Source organism: Platichthys flesus, chromosome 3 (assembly GCF_949316205.1).
Source record: "Platichthys flesus chromosome 3, fPlaFle2.1, whole genome shotgun sequence".
Classification (NCBI taxonomy): Eukaryota; Metazoa; Chordata; class Actinopteri; order Pleuronectiformes; family Pleuronectidae; genus Platichthys; species Platichthys flesus.
In genome coordinates, this window is record NC_084947.1 from 19,543,342 (window position 1) to 19,569,725 (window position 26,384).

The 26,384-nt window shown below is 42.4% G+C and overlaps 1 protein-coding gene across 1 annotated transcript; it reads right to left on the bottom strand.

Moving 5' to 3' along the window:
- Window positions 1–254: 254 nt before the first annotated feature.
- Window positions 255–26,089, bottom strand: LOC133949624 (transmembrane protein 132D). Its single transcript, XM_062383558.1, has 9 exons — window positions 25,984–26,089; window positions 20,211–21,078; window positions 13,296–13,433; window positions 8,877–9,069; window positions 6,611–6,754; window positions 3,106–3,311; window positions 2,581–2,845; window positions 2,172–2,363; window positions 255–2,083 (listed from the first exon to the last, which is right to left on the bottom strand). Exons 1-9 carry the CDS (start codon window positions 26,054–26,056, stop codon window positions 785–787), a joined length of 3,378 nt encoding a protein of 1,125 aa, XP_062239542.1. The 5' UTR covers window positions 26,057–26,089; the 3' UTR covers window positions 255–784.
- Window positions 26,090–26,384: the final 295 nt, after the last annotated feature.

The window sequence follows — 26,384 nt, forward strand, 5'->3', positions numbered from 1 at the left end:
AAGGGCAAAGGGGCACAAAAGGTTGTTGTAATTTTCCATTTCAAAGGTTGATTTTGGCAACACATTGGGCCTTTGGATGGTTAGAAAAACGTGATTGTTCTCTCAAATGTTTTGCACTATGTCACGCTGTACAATGAAACATTACACAAAATATAGACATCAGTAACTGACCAGCATACTGTTACCAACTGGTAAGCGTCTTATATTACATAATCGATTGAAAGGCAACAGTCAAGATCATAGATTTTAATGAGAGAAAATTTTATGAAAATTAATTAATTAAATTTACAAAGAAAATGGTCCTGGATATTTCATAATACAAAACACCAATTTCAGCCAGTATTATGTTTGATCAAAGCCACAGTTTTGGTGAAATCTATATCTGTCAGACTGAGTTCTATATTATGACTGGAAATTGGATATATTGGGTTTGTAATTTGAGATACTTTGTCAGTGTGTCTACACTATATCCCAGCATGTGAGTGCAAAAATTAGAGAAGTAGATATCCACATGCAGCATTAACATTGGGTGTCTTTAAACGTTGTGTCAATATTGCGTAGAGTCCATCTGGTCAGCCATCTTTAACATCTCCCCACACATCCACTCACCAATATTAACAATATTATACAGTACATGTACATGTAAAAGGCCTTGATAGGTAATGAAATGTAGAGGAGGGCAATTCCAAAATCACATGTTCTTCACAGTTGTTGGAGTTTACAAAGGCATTGAGGTGATCAAAGCCACATCCACTGTACATGTGAGGTCTGATCAGGTTCTATATTATAACCGGTCCCCAGGCTCTGTGATGGGCACTTGGGGTTCCTCCTCAAAACTGTCCTCCTTGCCAACCCAGTGGATGCCATAGCCGTTCTCCCTGGGTGGTGAATGCTGGCGTTCCATTGTGGAGAAGGTGGTGAACTGGACTCTCTTTCTCTTGCTGGTCGGCGAGTGGAGTGACTCGGTGTGCATAGGTTTGCTCCTGAAGGAGCCCACACATCCAACGGGAGAGTCTGTAACAGAGGCCAAGCAACTGGGCCTCCTGGACAGAGAGGTGGTCTTATCCGGCCCAATGTCTATCACGGTGGTGGTAGTCTGGGAGTCTTGCTGCACAGGGCTACCTGGCACACTCATCACCAGCTCAGCGTCTGTGCCGAGCCATACCCAGTCATGCCTGTGCCCTGTTGGCTCATGGGTATGAGAGGGAGGCTTCTTGTGTCTGAACTTAACAACGTGTGAAATACAGTTTACCAAGAACACCAGGATAGCGAGGCAAAAGACGCCCAAAAGAGCATACATGCCAATCTCCAAGTCTGTGAGAGGCCTGTTTGCCAACATTTCTTCACCCCCAATTTCTACCTCAGCTGTCTCCTCCACCTTGGTGGGGAAGTTGTAGTTTACCAGGTTCCCAGGGGCTTTCACAGTGCTAGTAAAGCTAACACTGCTCATATCCTCCACTATCACGTTGTCTGAGCCATATCCTTTGCTGCCGTCACCGGGGATGCTCATCATGCTGACATTTATCACCGTGGTAGGACTGCTGGGGTTTCCTGAATTGCTGGTCTTACCCACTCCTCCAAGGCTGCCACTGGTTATGAAGATTCTTTCTATAGATTTGATGGTGGTAGTGATCTTTTGCATGGCGCTCTCCTCTCTTTCTGAGGTTGAGCTGCGTGGTGGAGATTGCTTCCTCTGTTTCTTCTCACTATCCACCTCTTCTCCATCATTTCCATAGTCGCTGCCGTTGTCCTTTCTGCTAACAGTGCTACTCTCGAAGCTGCTGGTATTGCTGTTGGTTGACCTTCCGCTATTTCCCTGAAATTTGATCTTCAGGCTGCCGTTGCCAACCGCTACAGTGCTTTTGCGTTTGGACTTCTGGCAAGCCTCACAGATGGACATTTCTAGTCTGACCAGAACTCCCTCGCCCTCTCCCTCTGCCACCACAGTCGGAGGTGTGCCCTGCACAGACACCACGCCGTGATTCAGGGATGTCACCGTCACTCTGTAGTATGCAGGATCATAAATATCAAGAGGTGTCTGGCTACCATCACTGAACTGCACCCAGGCGCTGACCAACGCTTCCTGAAAGAGCAGAAAATGTCAGAAATTAGAATACTGCATTGAATCTAATCCTTGTTTCTAAAATGTTTAAATCTTTGAAGACTGTTACCTGTTTGGGGCTCTGTAGAACTTCCTGTGTTGTTGTGGTAGCTAGGATGGCCCTGTTGCTTCCTGTACTGAGCTGTAAAGTCATGGAGAGGCCTGTAACCAGCTGGACCCCCAACTCTGTAATGGTCACTTTGTCATCCACAACCTTGATAGTTGTCTTCGCCAAAATTGTGTCAGACATTGGAGAAAACACCTGTCACAGAATAATATCAGATACAACAAATTAATTAGGATGCCTCACACTGTATCTTCTTGTCAGAACCTGTTCAGTTAGGTTAAATTCACGTCCTTGTCAAACCTAAATCATACTTCTTTTCTAATCTAATCCAGGGACTGAATTGCTTATTATTATGACATTGTAACAGTCTATTTTGGCTAAGGTTAATCCAAGCAGCAGTTTGGATTATTACCTGGATGGTGGTGGTCCCAAGATCCCGTCCCGACAGCACTCTTCCAGCCTGCAGCTTTGCCACTCGAGGGTCTTCCACCTTCATGAAGTATCGAACCAGCCTTGTGACATCCACCTGCCAATCAGAGCCCAGGAAATAGGCCTTAGGATCCCGAGGGTCCGCCTGCTCTGCCACGAAATGAGTTAGCACCCGCACCAGTGCGTGCTGATACTGCAGCATGCAGCCCTTCCCCTTCCTGTCTTCTTCTTCACTGTTCCAGCCAGGTCTGGGACATGAACACAAAAACACACATGCAGGTCACACCTGTCACACAGCAAATGATTTGACCTGGTATTCTACAATCACTTAATCCTGTCTCTTTGCTTGATTGGATCACATTGAAATATAACAATACATTATGTAATGGAATAAAAACCCTAAACCCTTTGAGAGATATGATTTTGAAGTACGCTTCTAGAAATCCCATCTAGACCCTAAATAAGCACAGTTTTTGCGTTAAACACTGTGTTTGTTTGTGTGTCTCACCTTTTAGAGGTTAGTATTGGTACCCTCCAGCTTTTGATCTGGCTCAACTCTGTGTCCGACACCTCAATCTGGAGGGGGAGTTGGGGCATCCACACGTTCATTTCCAGCTGAGCACTCAGGTAGCTGTAGGTAAAGTTCACCATCATCTTCACTTTGCCCTTTGTCTCTTTGCCATTCAGGAAAACATAGTCGCACTTGTCCGACACCTGGAAAGGAAGAGATAAAAGATAAATGAATATCTTATCATTTTAATTTCTATGCTAATATCAAAGTTTTTGTGTACGTACGCTCGTATAAACAGTCCATAACAAAATTCAAGATGAGATGGTTGTCAATGAAGGAGCTGTTACTCATCTAACCAATGATAGAGAATAATCTGATATCTCATAAAAGTCACTATTTTAACGAATAGACCATTCTTACAACAACAAATGGCCTTGAGGCAATTTTGCACTGCGTGTGTTACCATAGTAATGTCAGATGGCTGTAATAAACTACTGCGATGATCACCGGTCCGAAGCTTTAGGAAAACCAGAATTGCAATTTTATGTTAATCAAAATATCATGTGGTGCAGCGCTGAATATCAGTCCTTCACAGCCAAGTGAATATATTACACTGTAATTCCAAAGGTGACCTTGGCAAGTTTGGGCAACTGCTGAAAGATCTCATGGAAATTTTGAGACACGAGTCAGGAGATTGTCATTGGCCACTGCTCTGAACAAATTGGATAATTAACGCAGCATTTAGAATTCAGTCACCAGCCTGTGAGAGTGCACAGGGGAGCAGAAGGAAGAAAAATGGTGACTTTGACAGATAGCCAGAGGAGGAATTCAAATAGCAAATAGATCCCCCGCTCTTATTTGCAACTGTTGGCTAGAGGATGTGCTGTCCCAGTGACAAGCTATTTTTGAGAGGGTCTTGTGTCATCATTCGCATCTGAGCCTCAGTCATCATGCACCCATGACCACAGCTTTGGCTTTGAAATGACTACATCACTATGTGTCATCCTTGCTGTTAACTGAGATGCCCTGAGCTTTCTGCACTGATAATTCTGTGCTTGATTTATATCCAACAACAGATTTGCAAAATGTGGCACTTAGGCCCTGGAAAAGTTGTTGCTATGGAAAATGTCTAATGCAAACGGTGAGCGTCTGATTTTGTTAAAGCGAAGTCGCATTTAATACCATGCAGACAAACAGTCATCCATGATCTACAACATTTCCCTTATTTCACAGAAGCATATTCCAGGATCTCCACTGAACTTAACACGAGTCACGTTTAAATGATATTCTGAATTAGTTGAAAAAGAATACCGTGTTAAACGTGCCATCCATCCCCTCATCCCGTTCACAATCTCACTCTGCTGCCAGGAATATCCCTCAGTGTTTTGGATGTCAAAAAGGATATTTATTTAAAACGGGATTTGACTTTTATCATTGGGTATAGTTTTAAAAGAGGCAGACATTTAATAAAGCTGAGAGTGTGCAGAATAAATGCAGCTTTTGTGTTACTTAGGGGGAAATGAAGTTCAAGCCTCCAAACGCAAATCAAAATAAGCCATGCGCACAAACACTGCATCGTAAAGCAGCAGAGTAGTTTGACTTTAAATTCAGCATCCAGCTAAATAAGTCCACTTTATTTTGTTAGGTCATTGTGGCTATATAACAATTAGATTTTTCTTTACACAATCAAATGAAACACAAACAGCTGGACAACAAACTGTTGCTGCTACAAAGCTAACATTTAGAAATGTAGAAATCAGTTGACAATACTGACATTTTGCCTCAATAGAACATAGTGAAAAGTAACTGTAACCCATTCGACAAGCAGAAACAGTGCAACATCCTTAGTAATGCCCCATAGGCAGCACTGACACACTAACACTGGCCTTAACATCCCCACCATTGCCGGCAAGCCCATTCTCAACTCCACTGCCCTCTTTCTCACAGAGCCAGGCTTGTGTAGAAACACAAGCCTGGCTTGTGTTTCAAAAAGCCTTCTGCTTTGGTGCAGACCCCCATCACATTATTGTAAAAAAATACAGAAATTACAACTCCCTCTAAAATTGTGACTCATTTTGAAACCACAAAATCTCAAAAGTAATGACAATATGGTTTTATTTTGTAAAATAAATAAATGTATTATTTTTGTGTGTTTTTCTCATCCCTAATTCTAAATCCATCCGTCATCCATGCAAATAGGAAAACCTTTCCATCATGACAGATTAGACTTTGTTTTGCTTTTGTTTTGCCACATGAGCTGCTCATTCTGGATAAAGCCTGACCCCCACTATCACAAGCAGATTTGATACTCTTCAGGCAAACCAGAAGAGAAAAGATATCTGAGTCAAGCTGTTAGACTAAGAAGATTAAAGGGTATATTTGTGACTGAAGCTGCTATCTGGTCAGCAAATACACTGAGCTACAGTAAGCTTAGAACAACAGCAAAGTTGGCTCCAACACAGGGTTGAAAAGATTGATTTAGTTCACAGCTGGCCTCTTGACATCCTCACATAATCCTGCTTTTCTTATAACTGATGCCCATCTGCACTTAAAACATTGGCATTTACTGTATGTACAGTCCTCTGGATCTGCTCATGGAGCAACACACAACACTTCACAAAACGGGACATTTATTAGCCAAGACATCCAATTGTTTGCTGAACCTGCTTTGGGACATATTTGACCAGCAGAAAAAAATATATTAGAGAGCTTGAGTCCACTGCATGTCTCTTTTCTTTGTTTACAATGCCACTTTAGCCTTGAGTAAATACATTCACAGCCCCAGACCTCAGGGGCCAGGGGCCTCACTTTCAATTTCATCAGTAAACAAAGCCGGCTTTTGGCAGTCAGCCGTGCTCAGGTTCACGGGATAAAAGGGACAAGTCATAGGACGGGCGCACGCGGGCGGACCATGGGGTGGGCAATTTAATGCAGTGGCTGTTGATTGTCTAGAAGATGAATGGACGATGTTGTCAGAGCCCAACTAATAGTTTGTTTTACTGTGTGGAAAAGAGACGGGGATCAGAGGTGACTTTGGCACAACTTATTTTTCCGCATCTGTCCTCACCATCACACATGAGACCCACCTTGGCCCCATGGAGCAACTTTTTATCCTCTGCTCCACATTTCTCTTTCTCACCTTAGCATCGGCATTGGCAGACAAAGACGTATATCTCACATTTTTCTGTTCGTTACTGCTAAACCCATTTTTGTTCCCAGGTAGCCAATTACTGGAAGTGATTGAATATTTTTTTTACATATTACAACTACAAAGAAAACTATTTAACGTTGAATAAAAGGTGTAGAAAAAAATCTTTAAAAGCAATTTCACCTCTTACCTTGTCAGCGTCCTTTTACACAAATAGACTTGAGCCTTATCTGCTACATAATAACAACTGCATTTGGAATATTTGAAACCAAAGAATGTAGAAATAAAGAATCAGAAAGCTATCATTCACTGTACAATATCTAGTACTATGTAAGATAGAGGAAGAAATCTTACCTTGAGAACATCTTCATCACTGGAGCTGCAGTCTGTGTAGTCCGACACATCAGTGATGACTCCATCCTCCTCCACAGCTACTATCCTCACAGGCATCGCCACCTTCTTTCCAGTCAACACAGCTGTGTTCAGGAGCTCTGTGTCCTGCAGAGCGACAAGGAACATAAAACACAGACTAAAAAAACAAATATAACAAACCTCATACAATTATTATATTACATTTGATTTGACATCTTATGCGGTGGAATTACCAGACATCTAAAGGCTTTTGTGTTTAGGAATCAGTTACTCAGTAATCCTGTTTGCCCCAAACGCTTCCCCCATGGGAGGTTGGTGAAGGGAGCAGGGTTTACACAGGGTGATGATCAGGTCACCACATGTGAGGGAGAGCTAAGCTTGGAGTTTGCTGCACTGGCATGGCCCTCAAAGGAATGTCATATCAGTTCAAACACGGCCAATTAACTAACGACAGGGACACAGACAAGGATAAATCACTGCACATATCTATGCATATACAGTACAGCCTGTTCCGTACTGCTCAATGCATTATTAAAGAGGGCAGCTATGGCAGGTATAGCAGGTGGTGCAGCTCCATCTTTGGCTTCCATTATCCACTCAGAAATCCAGTTGGTGTGAGAGAGATACTGAACGCAAAAGGCTCAGGATGGTGAGGCTAGCACCTCACGTCATCGTTGGGTTGTCAATATGTGAGTTAATGTATTTGAACAGGTTAACGAAAGAAAAAAAAGCTATGCAGTGATTTAGGTTATTATTTAGATTGAAGTTTAGGTTTAGGTAAGGGTTAGTAACCACGGTTGAGGTTAGTGAAAGTCTCCAGGAAATCAGTGTAAGTCAATGTAATGTCCGTGTGTGTGTGTGTGTGTGTGTGTGTGTGTGTGTGTGTGTGTGTCTGTGTGTGGTGTCTGTGTGTGTGCGTGCGTGTGTGTTTGTGTGTGTGTCTTTATGTGTATGTGTGTACAGCGAACCATTTGTATGCATGCATGAATAATCAAAGCCTATAAATGAAGCAGATGGATACATGTCCTCCACTGTAAAAACACACAAATTTCAAATGAAGTTGAAATGATTTAACATTGTGTGTGTACGTGTGTGTGTAGATCAGTGTGAGAGCAGCTGAGCACAGCCCGGTCAAGTTCTGTGAATGATCAGTTAAATCAAATTTAAAGAGACACTTGGCCGCTCCGAGGATGAAAATGAAGCAGATGGATACGTGTCCCTCGACTGTTAACTGCTTTAAATGAAGCTGAAACAACTGAACATCATTTTTTTTTTCCCAGCTGTCATTACAATATAGATGAAAAAACACTGATCTGAAGGTTGTGTCAGCGAGGCTTCCCGCCATTATGTAGAAGTATTGAGCAGCAGCAATAGCAGGATCAGTCAATGCTAATGTTCCTTCGAGTCAACCATCCAATGTCTGCATGTTAGGGCCTCAGCCTGAGGTCATCTTCTAATCCACAAAGGAGATGAACCATGTCCAATTCTCAAGTCAGGACACTGTGGTAAACCCTTATAAATTCAAGCAATCCAGCAGCATTGTGATGGAAAGGCAGCATTTAGCTCCGTGAGATGTGAGTAAACCAATGCCCAAACGTCGCCATAACCTAAAGTCCAGTCATTCCTATCCTTAACATAATTAACATTAAATTATTAATAATATGTGGTTAGATAAAGTTAAGAGACATGGGATAGGGCAGTGCGAGTGTATTACATGACAACTTGTCATGTGTCATTCTCAAACAACGCTGGATAAGGAAGTCACTGTCCTAGGTGACAGATATAACAGATTGGACGCTATAATTCAGCGCAGTGTTAACTCTTCTGTAATGTTCCATATCTATTATATCGTGGATTAATTATAGAGGTAGCATGATAAAGAGGCCTACAGCACCAAAATAGCACCACATGAAGCAACTGATTGTCGGAGACGATGACCACATATTGCACGCCAGAACAGAGCAGAACAAAACAGAGGAGAGACATCAGCTCGCTGACAGTCAACAACACAAGGTCACTCTCTGCTCAAAATAGAACCCATTTGCTAAACAAACCGAAGCATACCGAGCCGTCTGCATATGCAAACTAGACAGGAATGGATCACGGCAAAGTGCATTCTATGATATTTTCATGCATCAACGCTCAAAGGATACGGTCCAAGCATTATCGGAAACGCTGCTGTCTGTAACATCCCTGCCAGGTTTTTGGTAATGATCAGGTGTGACGTGGAGGCTGTTAGCGAACTCACCATCACGAGAGGAGCCAAGCCGACAAAGTCTCTCTGAGTGGTATAGATTCTCATGGCTCCTTCGGTCTTGGTTAGGTTTTGGGTCAGGGAAGGCAGCTCCAGTTTCCATACAATCACCTGACTGTCGAGAGGACTGCTCAGCTCCTCAACCTCAAAATCCATCTGAAGCACCTCCAGCAGGCTGCTATCAAGCCTGGGTGGGTTAACAGAGAGCACGAGTAGTTAGACGAAAACAGTAGAACACAAACACATATATAGATACAGTATAGGCTACACAGTTCCTGTTGAGACAAAGTATGTGTAAAAACTAGAATGGCACTCAGTAGAGCGCATACCTCCAACAAATATGTCAAATAACAGTCCCCTAAACATGCCTGGTTTTTGAAATGGCCATGTTGCAATGAAAGAAAAGGAAAAACAAACCCTGGATCTGCCCATTAATCCACATCCACACCCAAATGTAATGCAGGCTTTTCTGACCTATTTTGTATCCTTTCCCCAAATTTCGTGTTAATCTATCCTTTAGTTTTTGTGTAATCCTACTAACTCACCAATAGACAAACAAACGCAAATAAAACACTAACTCCTTGGTGGAGGTGATAAAGAAAAGGCAAGATAATATTTGACAAGACAAAATGTAAAACGTATTATGCATTGTGTGTTTTATTTTGTGAAAGCGGTGGGATGCTGCGATTTTTTTTTTGGTGCTTCCCTGATTCTTTCAACACCTTCACTTTGCACAATGACAGCAGGAACACACAACCTTTCCTTCACAGCCAATGGTACTTTATACGATTACTTCACCATTTGAGTCTCAGATTATCTTCCCTCTCTTTAAGGCCCTGTAGAGATAATTGTGTCTAGAAAGAGGCCACGTGACTCTGCGGCAGTGTAGCCCCCTTCACTTCAGCCTGTGGTGCTCACTGCTCTCGATGCTCGTGGATCCTAGGGAGCTGTCTTTTCTCTTTTTAAAGATTCTGATGAAGTCACGCTTTGCATTAGGATGTTAGACGTTTCGTTTGATAAATACTAGAAGACTTTGCAGCGACTGGAGGTTCGGAGATATCCGGCTCAAAATTCATAGTGCGATGTTATGAATTCTGCCCCTTGGGTAGTGAGACAGGGATTTGTTGGAGAGCGGCGTGATCCCCAGTAGTTGCGACAAGACCCAAATCCCCCCCTCCCTCCTTTTTTTTCATTTTTTTTTGAATTTGTGGAGAGCTTTGCATCTCTAGGCATTTTCACGAATCGAACTTAAAAAAAAAGGAATAGTAATGAATTTCTCTCTCCTGGCATTTTGCCGGAATTGTTGCTACTGATAAGTGTACAAAGAATAATAGGTGGTCTGAGGACAGAGGCGCTCTACATGCACCAAAAAGTTGAAGGCTTTGTAACCTTTAATGACCTCACAGCAATATAGTGTCCTAGTCATGGATTCAATATACTCTCCCTTGGCCTCTCCCAAGTTAGTTTCCTTGGCTCTGTGCTGAACAGGAGGAAAGATATATAGGTGGACAAAACACAGTAAGAATGCACATTCTGTACCCACATGGACATTATCAGACCCACTGCTGCCGTTGTGTACATGTTATATATATTTGTGTCAGCGCTGTGCAGACACAGTTGGACCGGCATCCTGAATTTAAATGACCTCTATAGGGCTGTGTACCGGCTGCCTTTGTGCAATAAAGCAACAACAACAGGAGAAACTGCAAATCATATTTTGTTAATCCTCCAATAAGGTTCAGACTCAACAACAAAGCAAACAAGTAATTCTCTACACCCCACTCTCATATCTGCCTTTATTAGAGGAAAGGCCGGAGATTTTGTGTAATTGAAAAATCTTAGCATATTGCTGAGAGACCTGAGATTAAAAGATAATAATGGCATTCTGGTCAAGAATCAAAACAAGATAGGCTCGATAAGGCTCACATAACCAGGCTTATATCCCTTTAAGTATGCATTAACACAGATATCCATAAGATAAAAGGATGTTGCCATGCTATTTACACCCACAGCCAGTTTTGTGAAGCTTTCAGGGGACTGCTGCTTCAACCATTTGTTTACAGCCGTGGGTCTGTCTGCGAGAGGCAGTGCTTTAATATTAAGATCCAAAACCAAGCCGCTGCCACAAAGGATAAAAAGGGCTTTAATGTACAGTTACGGCAAATACGTTTAGTGCTCACTAAAGCCATGAAGACAAAAAGTCAGAGAAATCTCCACAGTGATGTGACAGTAGAGGCTCTCTGCGGGGGTCCCGTTAGTTTCATGACATTTTAGAGAGGATTACCCAAAATGAATGAGTGGAAAAATATGTTGAACCCCACAGAAATTGCTATAAACAATGTCATAATCCATGCACCAGCAAACGGGGAAAACAGCATAATGAGGTCAAAGCAATAATGATGAGCACAGATAAGGTCAATGCTCTGTCTACAGTAGTCTGTGTCTATTGTATGGACTCTGGAGTCTGAGCCACATTAACTTCAAGATGTTAAAATGTATATCTGTACTGGAGTTCAGCAAATGCTATTGTCCGCTCATATTGTTCTTCTTCCTTCTTTGAAAAGTTGGCTGTGTACACTTGCTCTTCTCCAGCTATGCCAGGCACTCAAACACAGATTAGGGCTTTAGCTTTACAAGCACTTCTTGAAGCTGCCCTACAAAGCAGAAATAATCTCACAGTTTGAGTTCAATCTCAGAGGATCAAATCAAGTGAACATTACCGATATTGATGGTTTTCTGCTGAATATAGGATGCATTCAAGATATTTGGATTAGAGTTGTGAAAAGGGTCGGGTAGCCCGCAAAAAATGATATAACGGCAGAATGTTTGAAACATCTAAATAGGCCTCATATGCACACCAGACTAGGAAACACTCTGATCGCTGCAGGTGAACAGGTGCTGGGACAATTCAAAGATGCTTTTCCATGAACACAACTCTTCACCAGTTGATGGGAGTGTCTGTGTATGTAGAAGGTTTAATCATGAGTGACGGGTTTGATGTTAACGGGACCGGGTGGGTCCGGACTTGACTTGTAGGTAGAGTGACGGGTCTGGTCCTGTATGGAGCTTTGTGGATGCGCGTTTGCAAATGGACTTGTGTAGGACTCTGGTTTAAATTCCGTATCCTTCAATTAGTTCATCTAGATGACTTGTCAGCCGCGCTAGCAGCTGGGAAATGCCCGTCTATAAGTCCACAACTTACAGACAGAAACACATCAATATCCATACATGGTCTTTTAGGTTCAGGACTTGATCAGTGATCCCCCTGCCCTTTCCTTCAGTATTCATTTGTAGACATTCGTGGTTTTATTGTAAAACATCTCCACAGCTATTGGTTGGATAGCCATTAGATTCAGTACTGATATTCAGATCTCCTTCAGGATGAATTGTAATAACTCTGGTAATTCAAATTTTTCATGCAGCATCAGCATCACATTTGAAATGAGCTGTTTGTTAGGGAAAGGGTGAATTCCCATCGAATAAGGTTATGGTGCAAGCGGAATTTTGAAGAGCAAAGATTGAATGGACAAGTGTTATGTTTGAAGATGGCTCACTATAGTTCTGCTGTAGCGACCTCCCTGGCTTGCAGCTTTTAAAACACGTTCAATGTTTACTGCATTTTAGGAATGCATCGACATGCACAAGGCGGCACTTTGGGAAGTTGGGAATGAATCCTGTTCTACACTGCAGTCATCGAGTCTGTTCTCTGCACATCCATAACTGTCTGGTTTGGATCGGCCACTGAATTGGATAAAAACAGACTCCAACGGACAGTCACTCCCAAAATTATATTATATTATATATAATATATATTATAATTATATTTAATTATGTTTACTTATTTCACCCTCACTGGATAATTGTAATATGCACACCTGCACTTCTTTTCTTAGACTGTCGCACTGTTCGTTGTAACTGTTTGTAATGTTTCGTTTTGTTTTGTTTTGTCTTGTTTTGTTATGTTTGTTTGTGATGTGTATTCTTTGTAAGCAACTGAGAGCCACCGTCAAATTCCCTGTTTCTGCAAACTTACTTGGCCAATAAACCTGATTCTGATTCTGAAAGATGGGGGAAGCAGTCATTGTTTACAAGGGGCAGCTTTTTGAGAGCACCTGCAGCCAACCTGTGCTGAGAGGGTACATTGGGATGTCCTATGAGGATTGTGTTGTTTTCAGACCTCTACAGTAGCCTACAGACACGTTGTCTTTCTTTCCACAGGTGCAGAGACAGATACTGAAATGTTTTGCAGGATTGGCATTAAAAAAAAGTTTAACTTAGACAGTGAGACTCTGGGCCTTGAGAGTATTATGTATTCATTCAAGCAATAGCAATTTAGATTCAATAATCAATTTCTCGGTGATGACCAAGGAGACACAGAAAGGTAGTACACACAGGCAGGTTAGACACACTTGCCTTTTTCCAGGTATGGGAGCCTTCCTCTGACAAATGACAGCGATGGTTCCATCTGCACCCATATCCAGAGTGATGTCCCACAGTAAAGTGTTACTGGGTGTTGCTGTTCGAAAGGTCACACCTTTCTCAACTGTCGCTCTGTGAAAAGTCAAAAACAAAAAGGTCAAGGATGTGGTGAAGTTCAAATGTCCCATATGACTAGACAATGAAAATCAAGACAATGAATACTTCCAAAATGTAAACATATAAAGTGAATATATATTAAAATAATAAAATGAGATTGTCATATAATATCTATGATAAAATATATATAAAACAATATGGATATCATTCATTATTAACATAAAGCAAGCAAAACATGGTAGAGATAACAGAAAATGTCAACAATCAATGATTTACTGCCCTTTCAATCCCCCTCTACCCCTTCGCATTAGAAAAACATTGCTCTCTCTGTTCATATTTATATGCACTCATTATTTAAACTGTACTAATAGAGCTCTCGTTTCCTTAGTGCCTAATTTGCAGATGTCAAGTATTGTGCATGTGCATGTTCAGACCTTCCCACTGGGCATTCCCAGCGTGAGCAGCTTGCAGTACGCCAGATGTTAATGAAATATTCTTGTACAAGAATTGCAATCATGTCAGATGTAGCATGAAGAGATGCCAAGAGGTTCCAGTTTTCTGCTGCAGCAATACCAGTCATCGATTTACTGCTCCTTCTTTTATATACTGAAAGCTCCAATAACAGTTCAGAGAAACATTTTCCTGTCTCTGGTTTTCAACTGCATGCAAAGCTGTGCGTTTTATCGCTGAATCTTTGAGATAAAAACAAAGTGCATTACGAGCCTCTGAGGAGGTGTAATCCATAATAGGAGCAACAGCAATCTGATGATGAGCTGTGCTCAGCGCTGGGCTGGGGTTGGTTTGGACTCCTTAGGCAACAGGAGGGGGAACACTGCTCCCTGTTCAGCACAATTAAACAAAACGATCGACCGGCATCAATATTTAATTGAAAATATGCAAGATAACCTCTTCATGAGTGTTGTCTTCATGAGTGTTGTGTGCAGTAAAAGATCTTCGGCTACAGGTCGGCTGTGACTTTTTTTTATAATAGTGGTTTTAATCTTGTGCCATCATGACCTGGAAGACTGTCTGCTTCCATTCCAGCCGCACACCACAGACGCTGGTTTAACTGATTAACACAGGTTAAGCCAGGCAGCATAGGGCTCAAAGCTGATAGCATCTGGTATCTGGTCTGGAAAATTAAAAAACTCCCGGTTTGGTCATGATCACATACAGTGAACACTTTTATGGGTTAGAGTTAGATTATTTACTATAAGGTTCAGTAAATGGTCTGTATTTAGAAACAGTCCACTCAAGGCTCTTTACAGTTACATTCAAACATTCAAACAGTGCATCTATCACACAAAATACTTCTGATTCTGATTCTGATTCTGATTCATCACTCACACACTGCTAGCACAGGCGTCTGGACAAATTTGGAGGTCATGATTTTGCACAAGGACACTTCGGCACATATGATGGAATCGAACCGCCTGCCCTGCATCGGACGAGCCACTGTTACTCCTGCGACCCACTGCAGGTAGTTATAATAAACCCTCTGACCACCATCTTTACTACCAACCATAGGTGGCTGTGAGAAGTGCAGATCAGAAGACACACACTGAACTAGCTAGTTCTTTGCTTCTCACCAAAATAAATCAGATAAAGGATCCAAACCCTGTGGGTGCTGCATGGTCTTGGTGGTTGTATCTTCCCTGTGTGCTGTGCATGATATGAGAGAGCAAAAAGGTGAAGCCAGTCTAGTGTTATCAGTCAGAGGGCTCCCAGGAGGCAGAGGCGCCAACACAACACACGGGGACAAACACGCAGCCTGGGCTAAATGAGCAGAGAGAAACACACGCTTTGGTTTTAATGTGAACTGGCTACAGCTTTCTAATTATAACTAAATGTGAGGCAATAACGAGAAGGAACAATACAATACAGCCACTAAATAATTGTTTCCGTTTCTACAGTTTCCGTTTCTACAGATCTACAGAGTGTTGTCTTTACACCTCGGTTTTTCTATAAATTAAAAAATGTTACTTAGCTAACTTTAAGAGGTGCTAGTAGGTGGGTTTGATTATATTTGGCCAGAGCTTTAAGTTAACTCTTTCTGTTTCCAGTAACAGTTCAGACATTTGCGTCGTCTCATGAATCACTCAGCAAGAAGATGAAGAAACATATCTACCAACTAATTCCACAAATGTATGTCTGTGTGTCTGTCTGTCTGTTAGTGTGTGGAAAACCTATCTTGAAAACCATTCAACTTATTTGATGTCTCCAATTAACCTAACTCCAGATTGTGGATCTTCAGACTGTAGGAGGAAGCCAGAGCACCTGGAGAAAACCAAAGCAGACATGCAAGAACGTGAAAACTTCCCACAGAAAGACCCCTGCTGAACCAAGTCCCCTCTTGCTGTGAGGCATCAGTGCTAACCAATGCATTACCGTGTTGTCCCAACATTTCATTTCACATTTTTTTGTGTTTAATTGCAGCACTGACAACGCCTGTGGAGAATTGTAAGTGCAGTGCGATTATTTTCTTTCAATTTGAGAAACTTTAATCCGGCATAATCAATGAGGTAGGCATGATGGCATACTCAATGTAGTAATGAGAAAACCTAGGAGGACTCTTAATCTAGTAATGGCCTCTGAACAACATGGCCTGTTGTGATGAAACGCCTCTGTGTATTGAGCTGAGTGGTGAGGGGTTTACCTAATAAAAAGTGACACTAACAGGGAGACGTATCTTCAGCCCTTGTTTATTTCTTTCTCTTAGCCCCCCTTGTGTAAAAAAAAAAAAATATCCCATCTGACTGGAAGAGGTGTTTGTCTTTGAGTGGTTGGGAACAAGAACTGGTGTCCACGGCCTTGGTTAGCAGGCCCCGAGGAGGCAGCCGGCAGGGGGAGGAACCGGGGCAGGGAAGATGGATGGCTGTGGAGACTGAAGCTGACAGTGTGTGAGAACAGCAGCTCTCAGGTCCTGCACCTGCCATCCATCTCACTTCTGATGACGCAAGGCATAAGTGGCACTATTGTTTCACCTTTTACATACACCTCATTCACTCACACACACACATGCACGTACATAAAAATGCCACCAGACGCAAACTGGCACACAAATAGATACACACACTGTCAAGTTCACTCAAAGCAGACCTTGTGACCTTTATCAGTCAGCTCCCTTCCCTTACTTATTTGTGGAATGAAGTTTTCTTTGCACTTTTTGAAAGATCACAGAGCTATGACCAACAAAGGAAAGTAAACCAATTCAAAACCAATTCAAAAAACTGAATTAATAATAGAATAAAACACAGACACAGCTTGATCAAAGTCCTAGAAGAGAGATTGTATCCTCTGCGTGAGTGAGCCAGCATGGCCCAGATGCATTTCATCACCACGGCTGCTATCAGGATGCTACATAGGGTTTGTAATTACTTCCCTGATATAATTTGTGTTCCCATCTTTGGCTCAGAGAATGCAGCGCTGAGGGGCCCAGTACCACCACTGAACCCCAGTGCAATCTGAAACAGATGCAATCGTTAATTATGCAGTCAAATGTCCATCGTTTAGCCAGTCTGATGGCCAGCCATCGGCAACGTGCTTATCGTACTTATGGAGCGGTTTAGGGAGCTGGGGAGATGCTCATGCAACAATCCTGCCAAATGGCAGGCACCGCGGCACTAACAGAGGATGTAAAAGTCCTATTTGTCACACAGATGAGTGATTGGGCTCCCTGGTTGAAACGCTCACTGGCACGGCATCCTGTTGATACAGAGGTTCAAGTTTATTTATCGCCACATGCTGCCTCTAAATAAAACTCATGGAACAAGACAAACCGGCTCATAGGTGACTTCTAACTGCCTTTAGAATGCAGTCAAAAACTATGTATGTTCATAATGGCTGGTCGTACTCTAATAAACGCCCTCTACGTGGCTATTTGGATGATGGTTATACAATATGACCTTTATCAAACTGTCACAGAGTACGACAGCTTCATTTTGCCGGAGCGGACAGGTATGGCTTGTCTTTTCTCAATCGACCTCAAATTTGTATGTCCCTCTGCTCCAGCTATGGACATCAATAACAGGTTTATCATGCTGATGAGAGTATTAAGAAAAGCCTAATGGGACATTCAGACAGTGATGAAGCACACAGACAGCTGTTGAAGAGGGGATGCACAGCGCCTGGTAATGTGTTAATAAGCTGGAAGGGGAGTTAGAAACAGTCACCAGTATATACTAGATAAATAGAACTGCCCATCATACAAGGTTAACTACCACAAAGTGTCTTCCAATATCTTCCAACCCAGAAAACATTGCTGTGAGGAGAGCAATAGTGTGGAAGGAGAGAAAAGGAAATGAAAAGGAGGAAAGGGGGGGGGGGGCCAGATGAGAAAAATAAAGAAGAGTAAAATAATAGGAAGAGAGAGGGACGGACAGAAAAGGAAAGGGAAAAGAAGAAACAGAGGAAAGAGGAGGTGACATTTCTGCTATCGGACTCCGACACATGAGAGACTGAGTAAATGAATTAAAGAAGGAATGATTAAAAGCGACAGAATGAAGAGGGGAAATCAGGATTTCTTTTCTGGCTTCATTGCTCCGGCGAGGATAACAAAATGAAACCAATAATCTAAACCTTTAAAACACCTGGACGCAAGTTAATGTTTCCCCGACGGAAAAAAACCCTCAGCTCTGTGTCCCTCTGTTTCCTTTACAGCACCAGAAACCTGAGGAGAAATTCTGACAAACTACAAACTCTGAAATTGGACGAGAAGGACAAGTGCATCCATGCATAGCTGTCCACTCAATCAATATTCAGCTACTGCAGCGTTTCAGGACTGTCTGAGTGGATGAATGTGGGAACAGGTGAAAAAGGAATCGCCTCCTCACCCGCTCACCTCCACTGAAGCATGTATGAGCGAGTCAAGGCCGGAGTGAGTCAAGTATTATACATTTTTCATAAAGTATTGATTGCGTACCACAGAGTTTCTCAAACCCCAGAGACAGGCTGTGACAGTTGTAAAAGGAACAGTTGCATGAGCTGCCTTCAAGGTCTTTCTTGTTCCTGGTTGTTTCCTTGAGTCAGGACAACTCACTGGACGTCACCCAAAAAACACAGCAAACACCGAAATCATTTATCACATGATGTGAATGCAAACCACACGTGAAAGACAGATTTATGAGATGCCTTTGTCATGATCAAAATCTCTTCAGTATATAACTGTGAGAAAAATGTATTTCCCTCCGTCTGACAGTTCATTATTCACTGGTGGAGAGCAAAGCAGATAGTATCTATAATAATAATAATAATAATATTAATAATAATAATAATAATAATAATAATAATAATAATAATGATAGTAATAATAATAATAATAATAATGTTAAAAATAATAATAAAATAATAATGGAGAAGTCAGTTCTAATCAAGTTAGTCTAAATCTGTAATTATCTACTCTGACAGCTTACATGGACAAATCCAGCGACTCTACAACACACTTCTATTTGCTATCCAACAGCAAAAGATATTTCGCTGCTGGTGACCATGAAAACCAAACAGTTCGAGCCTTTAATTCAAATCCGCCTTTGAGCTGCCAATCCCTCATGTTTCATCATTTCACCTTGAAAAAAAGGGAAGAAACATTTTCATGTTTGAAAAGGCTGCTGGCCCTGTTATAAGCGATAGATCATCTTTATTGTCTGTCCCATCAGTGACAGAAACTCTCCTTCGACAGCGCAAAACACAATTCACATTTATCATTTTACTCTGGACAGAAAAAACGGAGGTGTTTGGAAACGATGACGTAGACCCTCACATCCACTTGCTGATTTGGTCTCTCTGTTCGCAACATAGTCTTTGTCGATTCGTCAGGCTCCTATCCACTGACCCCCCCCCCCATCCGTAAGAAAAAGATCCAGTATTATCCTCGGCTACCAGTGTAGAACCCAACATGGATAATCCTCCTGTTTCTGCTGACAGCTATTGTGCAGTTAAATTCTGCATTTTACAATTATAAAACTGTTCGAAGCAGACAAGCTGTTATTCGAGGAATGTCTGTTCACACCGGCATGCACAAACTCAGTGTACTTGAGTGGTCACATGATATGTTTCTTTTTTTATTACCAAAGATGACACAGAGACCTCCAGAGAAAAAAGACTGCTCTAGATTGGTTCTACAAATGCGCTCATCTTTATTCAAACAGTAATATTCTGCATGTCCAAAGGGGAGCAGAGCCTTAAATTAAATTGACCTATACCAGTATTACCCATGATCTTCATTCAGTCAATAGCAGAGATATGCATGTGTGAACACAGATCCTGCGAATACCCATGAGTCACAGGCAGCACGTGAGTTTTATTTGATCCATGTCAACCTTGGTGACTAGCGCGCTTCCAACAGTCCTTAATGTTCTTGTTTCAACTCTAAATCAAATAATCCAACCCACTTCCCAGAGAGACAGTTTACCTCCGTAATATTTTCAAAAAAATGCCATAATCCATCCCAATCTAATTTCCTCTAATATTCCCTTATTTCTTCGGCTGGAGAGGGATTTGTGCAAGGATTTGAAACGAGGACTGTTATTGTATATTTCCCCATGTTGAATTCCTGCCACAGGGGCTGGCGGTTTGATCCCAATCTTCCCCATTCAAAATGCCGAAGTGTCCTTGGGCAAGATACTGAACCCCCAAATTCCCCCTTCTCATAGAAAAAGTGCTGCAGATAGATGGCAAAACTGTAATGTAAAGCTCTTTGAGTGGTTGTCAAAACTGGAAAAGATCTTTATGAATACGGACCATTTACCGCTCTGACGTTTTGAAATGGTGAGACAAAAGAAAACACAATCTTACCTGAGTGTGAAGTTAGTCAGCTGAGCAGAGCTGGCCATGAGTATGTAGAACGTGGCGATATCGGTCGTCTTCAGGGGTTTGGAGGACGTCCGTATGACAATGACGTTGCCAAGCTTGAGGCGAGAGAGTGTGGCCATCCCTTTAGGCACCTGCAGAAGTCGTACACTGCCAATCCTCTGCATGGGAGTGACAGGAACATACTCGGCCTGCTGCTGTGAGCGACTTCCATCCACAGAATAACATTTCCCTCTGACTTTAGGCTGAGCCTGGTAGTACAACTCCACAGGGTTCCCAGTGGAGGGGTCCTGCCTCTCCCTGCTGGTGCCCTCTGACCCCGGAGCAAACCAGCCAAGAGAAGGAGCCAGCTCGGCGATGCAGGTTCCCCTCTCGCCCCCAAGGGCACAAGAGGCCCTGACCTCCTGGGTCTGCCAGAAAGCGTACACTGTCACACACGGTAACTCATCCTCAGCTCCCTCCCCCCTGCCCCAATCCCTCCCTGCGACATAGAAGAGCACCCGCACTTTGGGCTTAGAGGAGAAAACCCGGGGCGTCAGTGCAAAGGCCTGGATTCTCCAGTTAAAGGTGAAGACCTCTGGAGCGTCGAAGAGCTGCACAGACTGAACCAGATCCAGAGGCACAAGTTGCTCGGTGGACATGGTGCCATAGCTCGCTTTGACAGCTGGCTGGCGGCTGGCTCTTAAAATAACAAAGGGCTGCGTGTGACTCTGCATGCTGGAGTTCCTCATGAAGTCCTGGCCGGCCTCCTTCAGGAAGAGGTAGTCAGCGTCTTGCACGTCGTAGTTGACTGGCAAGTAGACAGGGAAAGGCACTGGGCTCTTCCTGTCGGTCAGCTCTTTACTGCTCAAATCTGAAAAGAAAGAATGGAAAATGTCTCGGCTTAAAATTGTACGTGAAACAAAAACAGAAGTGAGGCCGTCACCTTTCCTTCAAATGTGACAGTAAAATATTATCCCAGGAACTAACTCTTAGGTTTAAAAGTTATCTTAGGTCAAATGATCAACTGAGTGGGGAATCAAAGTATTGCACTAAAAGGCCTCTGAGCTTAACCTTAAAATCCCTTTAACAGATCACAAAGTCCGAAATAATGTAAATTACAACAAGAGAAGCTTAGGAGTGTTTTTGCTTCTGCCACAGCAGCTTCTGCTTGCATGGACCAACGGGGGAACTCTGTGGATTTTACATTTTCCAGTGTTGTTTAATGGTGCACCCCAGTTTCAATCTTAATCTCTCAATGGAATTTGCACTGTGAGCCACAGATGTACACATTAATAAATCCCTGATAAAGAGGCACAACTGTTTTTCACTGCATATGGCAAAGTTCACCTTCATGAACATGCTGCCGGCTTAAACTGTCTGTCTGACTATTTAAAAACTGTTTTGACAAAGAATAAAAAAGGCCGTCCACTCCTCTACACCTCCACCAAATAGTAATAGAAAAATTACAATACTTGATACCATAATACAATTATATTAAAGTGATGTAGAAGGTCGTGTCATGAAAAGATAAACTACTACTTCATTTGCTAATATTCTTTGCTTTTGAAGACCTGAAAATACTGTAAGTAAATCAAGTAATTCAAAAAGTTTTCATTGAAAAATATTTCCAGCCATGTTGTGCCCCAGTTTCATCTCTCTCACATGGCTGATCAGCTTTCTGTATATGGGCGGAAAAGGTGGGATCTGATACATCTGGCACAAGGTTGACTAGAGGGATTAAAATGGCTTTTCAGATTGTCAGCAGGACGTGAATTGAATGCCTTGCAGATCCACCATATTAAAAAAGATGAGTCGAGTACATCATGGTGTGAGGTAGAAGATATGGATGCAACATTCTGATTAAAACAAACAAAGCTAATTAAAACAGAAATGCATCTTGAGTATTTTATATCAGTTAGTAATATTATTTGTGTCGCCACTTCACATTGCCTGTATAATGTTTTAAAGGATTACAGGCTGACTGTTAAACACAAGTGCAAAGAATTACCTTTTTTTACATGAGTGAGTAAGAACAAGCCCAGAGCAGAAATATTCCCTGATCTGGTTTAAGAGCTTGATGATGAGTGTTTGCCCCTGATGGAAATGAGCAGAGGCAGAGGTCACTCGGCCGTCATGTGTCCTCATTAAACATCCATTTTGATAGAATTATGAAGATTATAGTCGCTGACCTGAGCGTGCACTGTTTATCTGGTGGCTAATTGCCCTGCTTGGTGAATTAAGGACAAAAACACTGGGGTTTACTCTGGAGATTATAAACTGCACCAAGCAAAGCACTGCACGGTGAAAAACAAATACCGTGGCAAATGATCCTCTCCTCTATGGTGTCGAAGAGATCACATCTAGATTGATAGAGCGGAGTAAGATGCATTTGCAAAATCATAATAAAAAGAGGCCATTCACGACGTCCTTCATGGCTGCTGGCATTTGACAGGCCTCTTGTTTATCTCGCCCTCCTCTGCTCCTTCATCCTCACGCGTGCACCCATTCAAAGAGCCCGTCATGATGCTCCGACAGCTTGCACGGCAACGACTATACTGTAAGTGTCACAATCCTAACCCAACACCATCGATCTCCCCCCTCCACTCCCTTCACTCCCAGACGGGAGTGTCAGTCATGTTCTCTGAGTGGGCGACACACGCTGCATGAGGCAGACACTGGAGCCGGGAGCCGGGGTTTGTCCTGGCTTAGCCTACCGGTGGCCATAGTGACAGATGTGCTGTTTAATACCAGAGCTGGCAGCGGCTCTGGCTGGAGTGAATATAAACTGGCTCAGTGACTCCAGCGGGGAGAGCGCAGTGCCAGCGTGGAAACAAAGTGCTGCACACGAAAACCCATCCCTTTACAGTTGTGTTTGATGGATCATCTGTGCTCCTCTTGTTATTTCACATGCTTCTCATTCCACACGACCCAAAGGAAACCGATTTAAGTGAGGCATACACAGCACACACAATCTATTGGTGAGTGTGATGCCAGATACTGCACAAATTGTTTGCTTAAGATTTTATTTTTTGCAGTTTTTAGAGAGAGTTCTTCTTTGCCAGTATTCGCTTTGCCAATATTTTGGATTTAACAGGTAGCCAATGTAAACAAAACTCCATTTCACTGGTCCTGCCCTCAACTGATAAAACATGAGAGCCAATCCACGGCAGCAGCTGTTCCCGCCTCTCAAATCACTCATTGAAGCGCCTCAGCATCTCTTCCTTCTTGGCCGAGTCAGAAAGCATCAGTGTAGCCTTGCTCATGCTTCACCCACGTCTCCAGGACTCCTGTCATCCTGCACACCGACATGTTCACTTCCCCACGCTGTTGCTTTGATTTATTCTTTTTCTCTATGGTTTATGTTTAGTCCTCATTTAATGCAAGGGTTTAAATCAACTGTTGTTATTCAGTGCTTAGTTCACGTTTCCCGCTGAAAAACTCTCCTTGAATCTGTTCAGACTGCAGAGTTGTGTTCCATCACAATCCACCTTTGGCTGAAAACAGAAAATTCACGTAAACAGGGATTTCCTGTAACTTTGTGTGAAAGAGCTTTTCATGTTGACACTATCCCTCAGCCCTGTTTGTTTTTAGTGGAGTCACTCATATGAAGCAAGTTCAATTTCAGAAAGGGAAACCAAACTCAGATTAGTTCTGTGTGAGCAACGACAGCGTTTACTTTGGGCTTTAGTCTTACATCTTCATTTCAATAGTAATGTTCCCCATTACCGGTTTTAATAAAAAAAACTGCTCTGTCTAACGAGCGACATTTCATCCTATGGTTTGTCTCGAGGCCCAGCATCAACCTGTCTTCGCTAGCATGTCAGCTAACTTCTTTTCAGTGCACTTCTCTTTCAACGTGGTTCCTTCATTTGTAATCAATCTCTCTATTATTCTATTAAAAAGGCAGAAAGCTGGAGATACCATTGTGAATTTTAATGTGCAGTAATGACTCCTGCCATATGTGCAAAGCAGATGCAGAAGTGACTCAACTCCCAACAGCACCTCAGACGACAACGATGGATGTCTGCATTTTAATCTGTGACTGTGAGATTATAAAAGACATGTTTGTGCCTCAAAGTTTCTCTTTCATGTCACCTTTTGGATCAAATATTGGGCCCATTTATAGCAACACCCTGATTATAACATTTAAAAAAAGAACGTGTTTGGAACCGGCAAGATGCTTACAACACCTGTGGCAAACAGCATTTTCTTAATCTGTCGTCAGCCCTGTGTGTTACTATCTTTTACCTGGCTGACCTTTCCAGCCCCTTTTATATTGAAACAGGTACAGTCTCATTAGGATCTGACAGCTTGTCGATGAATAGGTCCTTAGACGCAAAGACTTGCATTTATGTCGTCTGTGAGACGCTGAAACACTTTGCAGTCGCCTGGGAAGGGAAACAGGGTTTTTTAACTATGCTTAGGAATTAAGTAGCAATTGATAATCAAAGTGCGACTAAAAATTTGGAGAAAATCTAATTCAAAAAGCTCTGGGAGACATGCATGTGGCGTCTGCTGCAGGTGGCTAATTGGACAATTGTGTTACCCAATTAAATCAAAAGTCACAAAGATGTGAGTTCATATTCCTGAAACTGTGCTCTCAAATATTAAATTGAACAAAAATTTGTAAGATACAGGGTTTTCCAAACTATGCACTGTTAGTGTATTTATGTTCTGTGACCAAGAATTTGCATTACGTGACAACAACAGACCTGCAACACAGGCTTAACTACATCCAGGATATAAATTAAAATACAATTTATGATTCTAATTTGCAAAAATTGTCTTGTTAAGTGGATTTGTCAGCATTATATCCTCGCCTCACATACTTAAGTAAGTGTTTTACACATCCGGAGGAGAGATCAGAGTACATCATGATCATATATGTAATGTTCTCTGGTGAGAGGGTGGAGATAATAAGGAGAGTGAGAGAGAGAGAGAGAGAGAGAGAAAGAGAGATTGAGTGAGGCTTAAGCTCATGCAGTGATTGCTATGTCCAATGAGACTCTTAAATCTGCTTAAAAAAAATCTGTTTTATCACAATTTTCCAATTTTACACATCTCTTTATCCACACAAATCAGCCGGCATGCATTCCCTGGAAATAGCCATCTATGAGGCAGATATAGGCTTTTCAGTAAATGCCCTGTGGTGTGCGTTTTTCCCCTCTTCTGTTGCCATTATCAAAGTTGGGAGTTTAGATTGTCTGCTTCTTGTGTGAAAATTGGGTTCCCTGGTTTTCTAGCAGCCATCCATAAGGGGACGAAATGTATTCCCAGAGAGAGGGAAACCACTGAGCATATAAAGGCACAGATCAAGTTGTAATGTAAACCCATAAAGTCTTTTACCCCTCAACAATTTCATCCTAAATGTTTAATATCCCACTCAGGGCTGTGACACCCCTTCGCTGCGGTGAGTAAGATGCTCATGTTAGCCTCTCTGGAATACTGTATCACTGTGGATTAAGATGTAAGTTTGTGGCACAAATGAGGACATGTATGTATTATTTAGACTTTCCAGAGGAGGCTGTTCTACTGCTGGCATTGCTTTGCTAAGAGACAGGGGCCCACCTCCCCTCAGTAACATGTGCACAACACAGACAGTCTATTCTAATAGAGCATTTGTTTTTAACTGTCATCATTAAATCCAGTGTGGTCACAGCGAGGCTTCGGGTTAAATCCCTGCACTTTGGCTTAGGCTGCGTTTCACGTGTGTATTTGAGATTTGATTTATTTGTAAGAATCAAAACGTTCATCCAAATAGTTCCAGGTCACTTACCTTGTGTAAGAACTGCTGTAATTGTTGCCAACACTATCTGTAAGATCCTCCAGCTCTGCCAGTAAAGGCTCATTTTGGCACCCGGCGCTGCTCGCTGCTGTTTCAGGCAAGTTCCCAGTGTCCGTGAGGTTCAGGTCTTGTTTCAGCAGAGCGTGGAGCGCATCGTTTCATCCATGTCTGCAGTTCGCACACTTATTAACATAATCACACCTGTGGGGGGTATAAATCGTAGCGTAGTCCCAGCTGAGAGTGACATGGACCTCGCATCGGGATCCGTTCGTCGGCTGTGCGTAAAAGTTGTGCGTAACGAGTCTGGGGACGTCTCTCCTGGAGACCGCGTCCGGTCAGAAGATGAGGGGATATTGAGCCGAAGCTGCGTTACCGACGATCTTTAGTTTCGA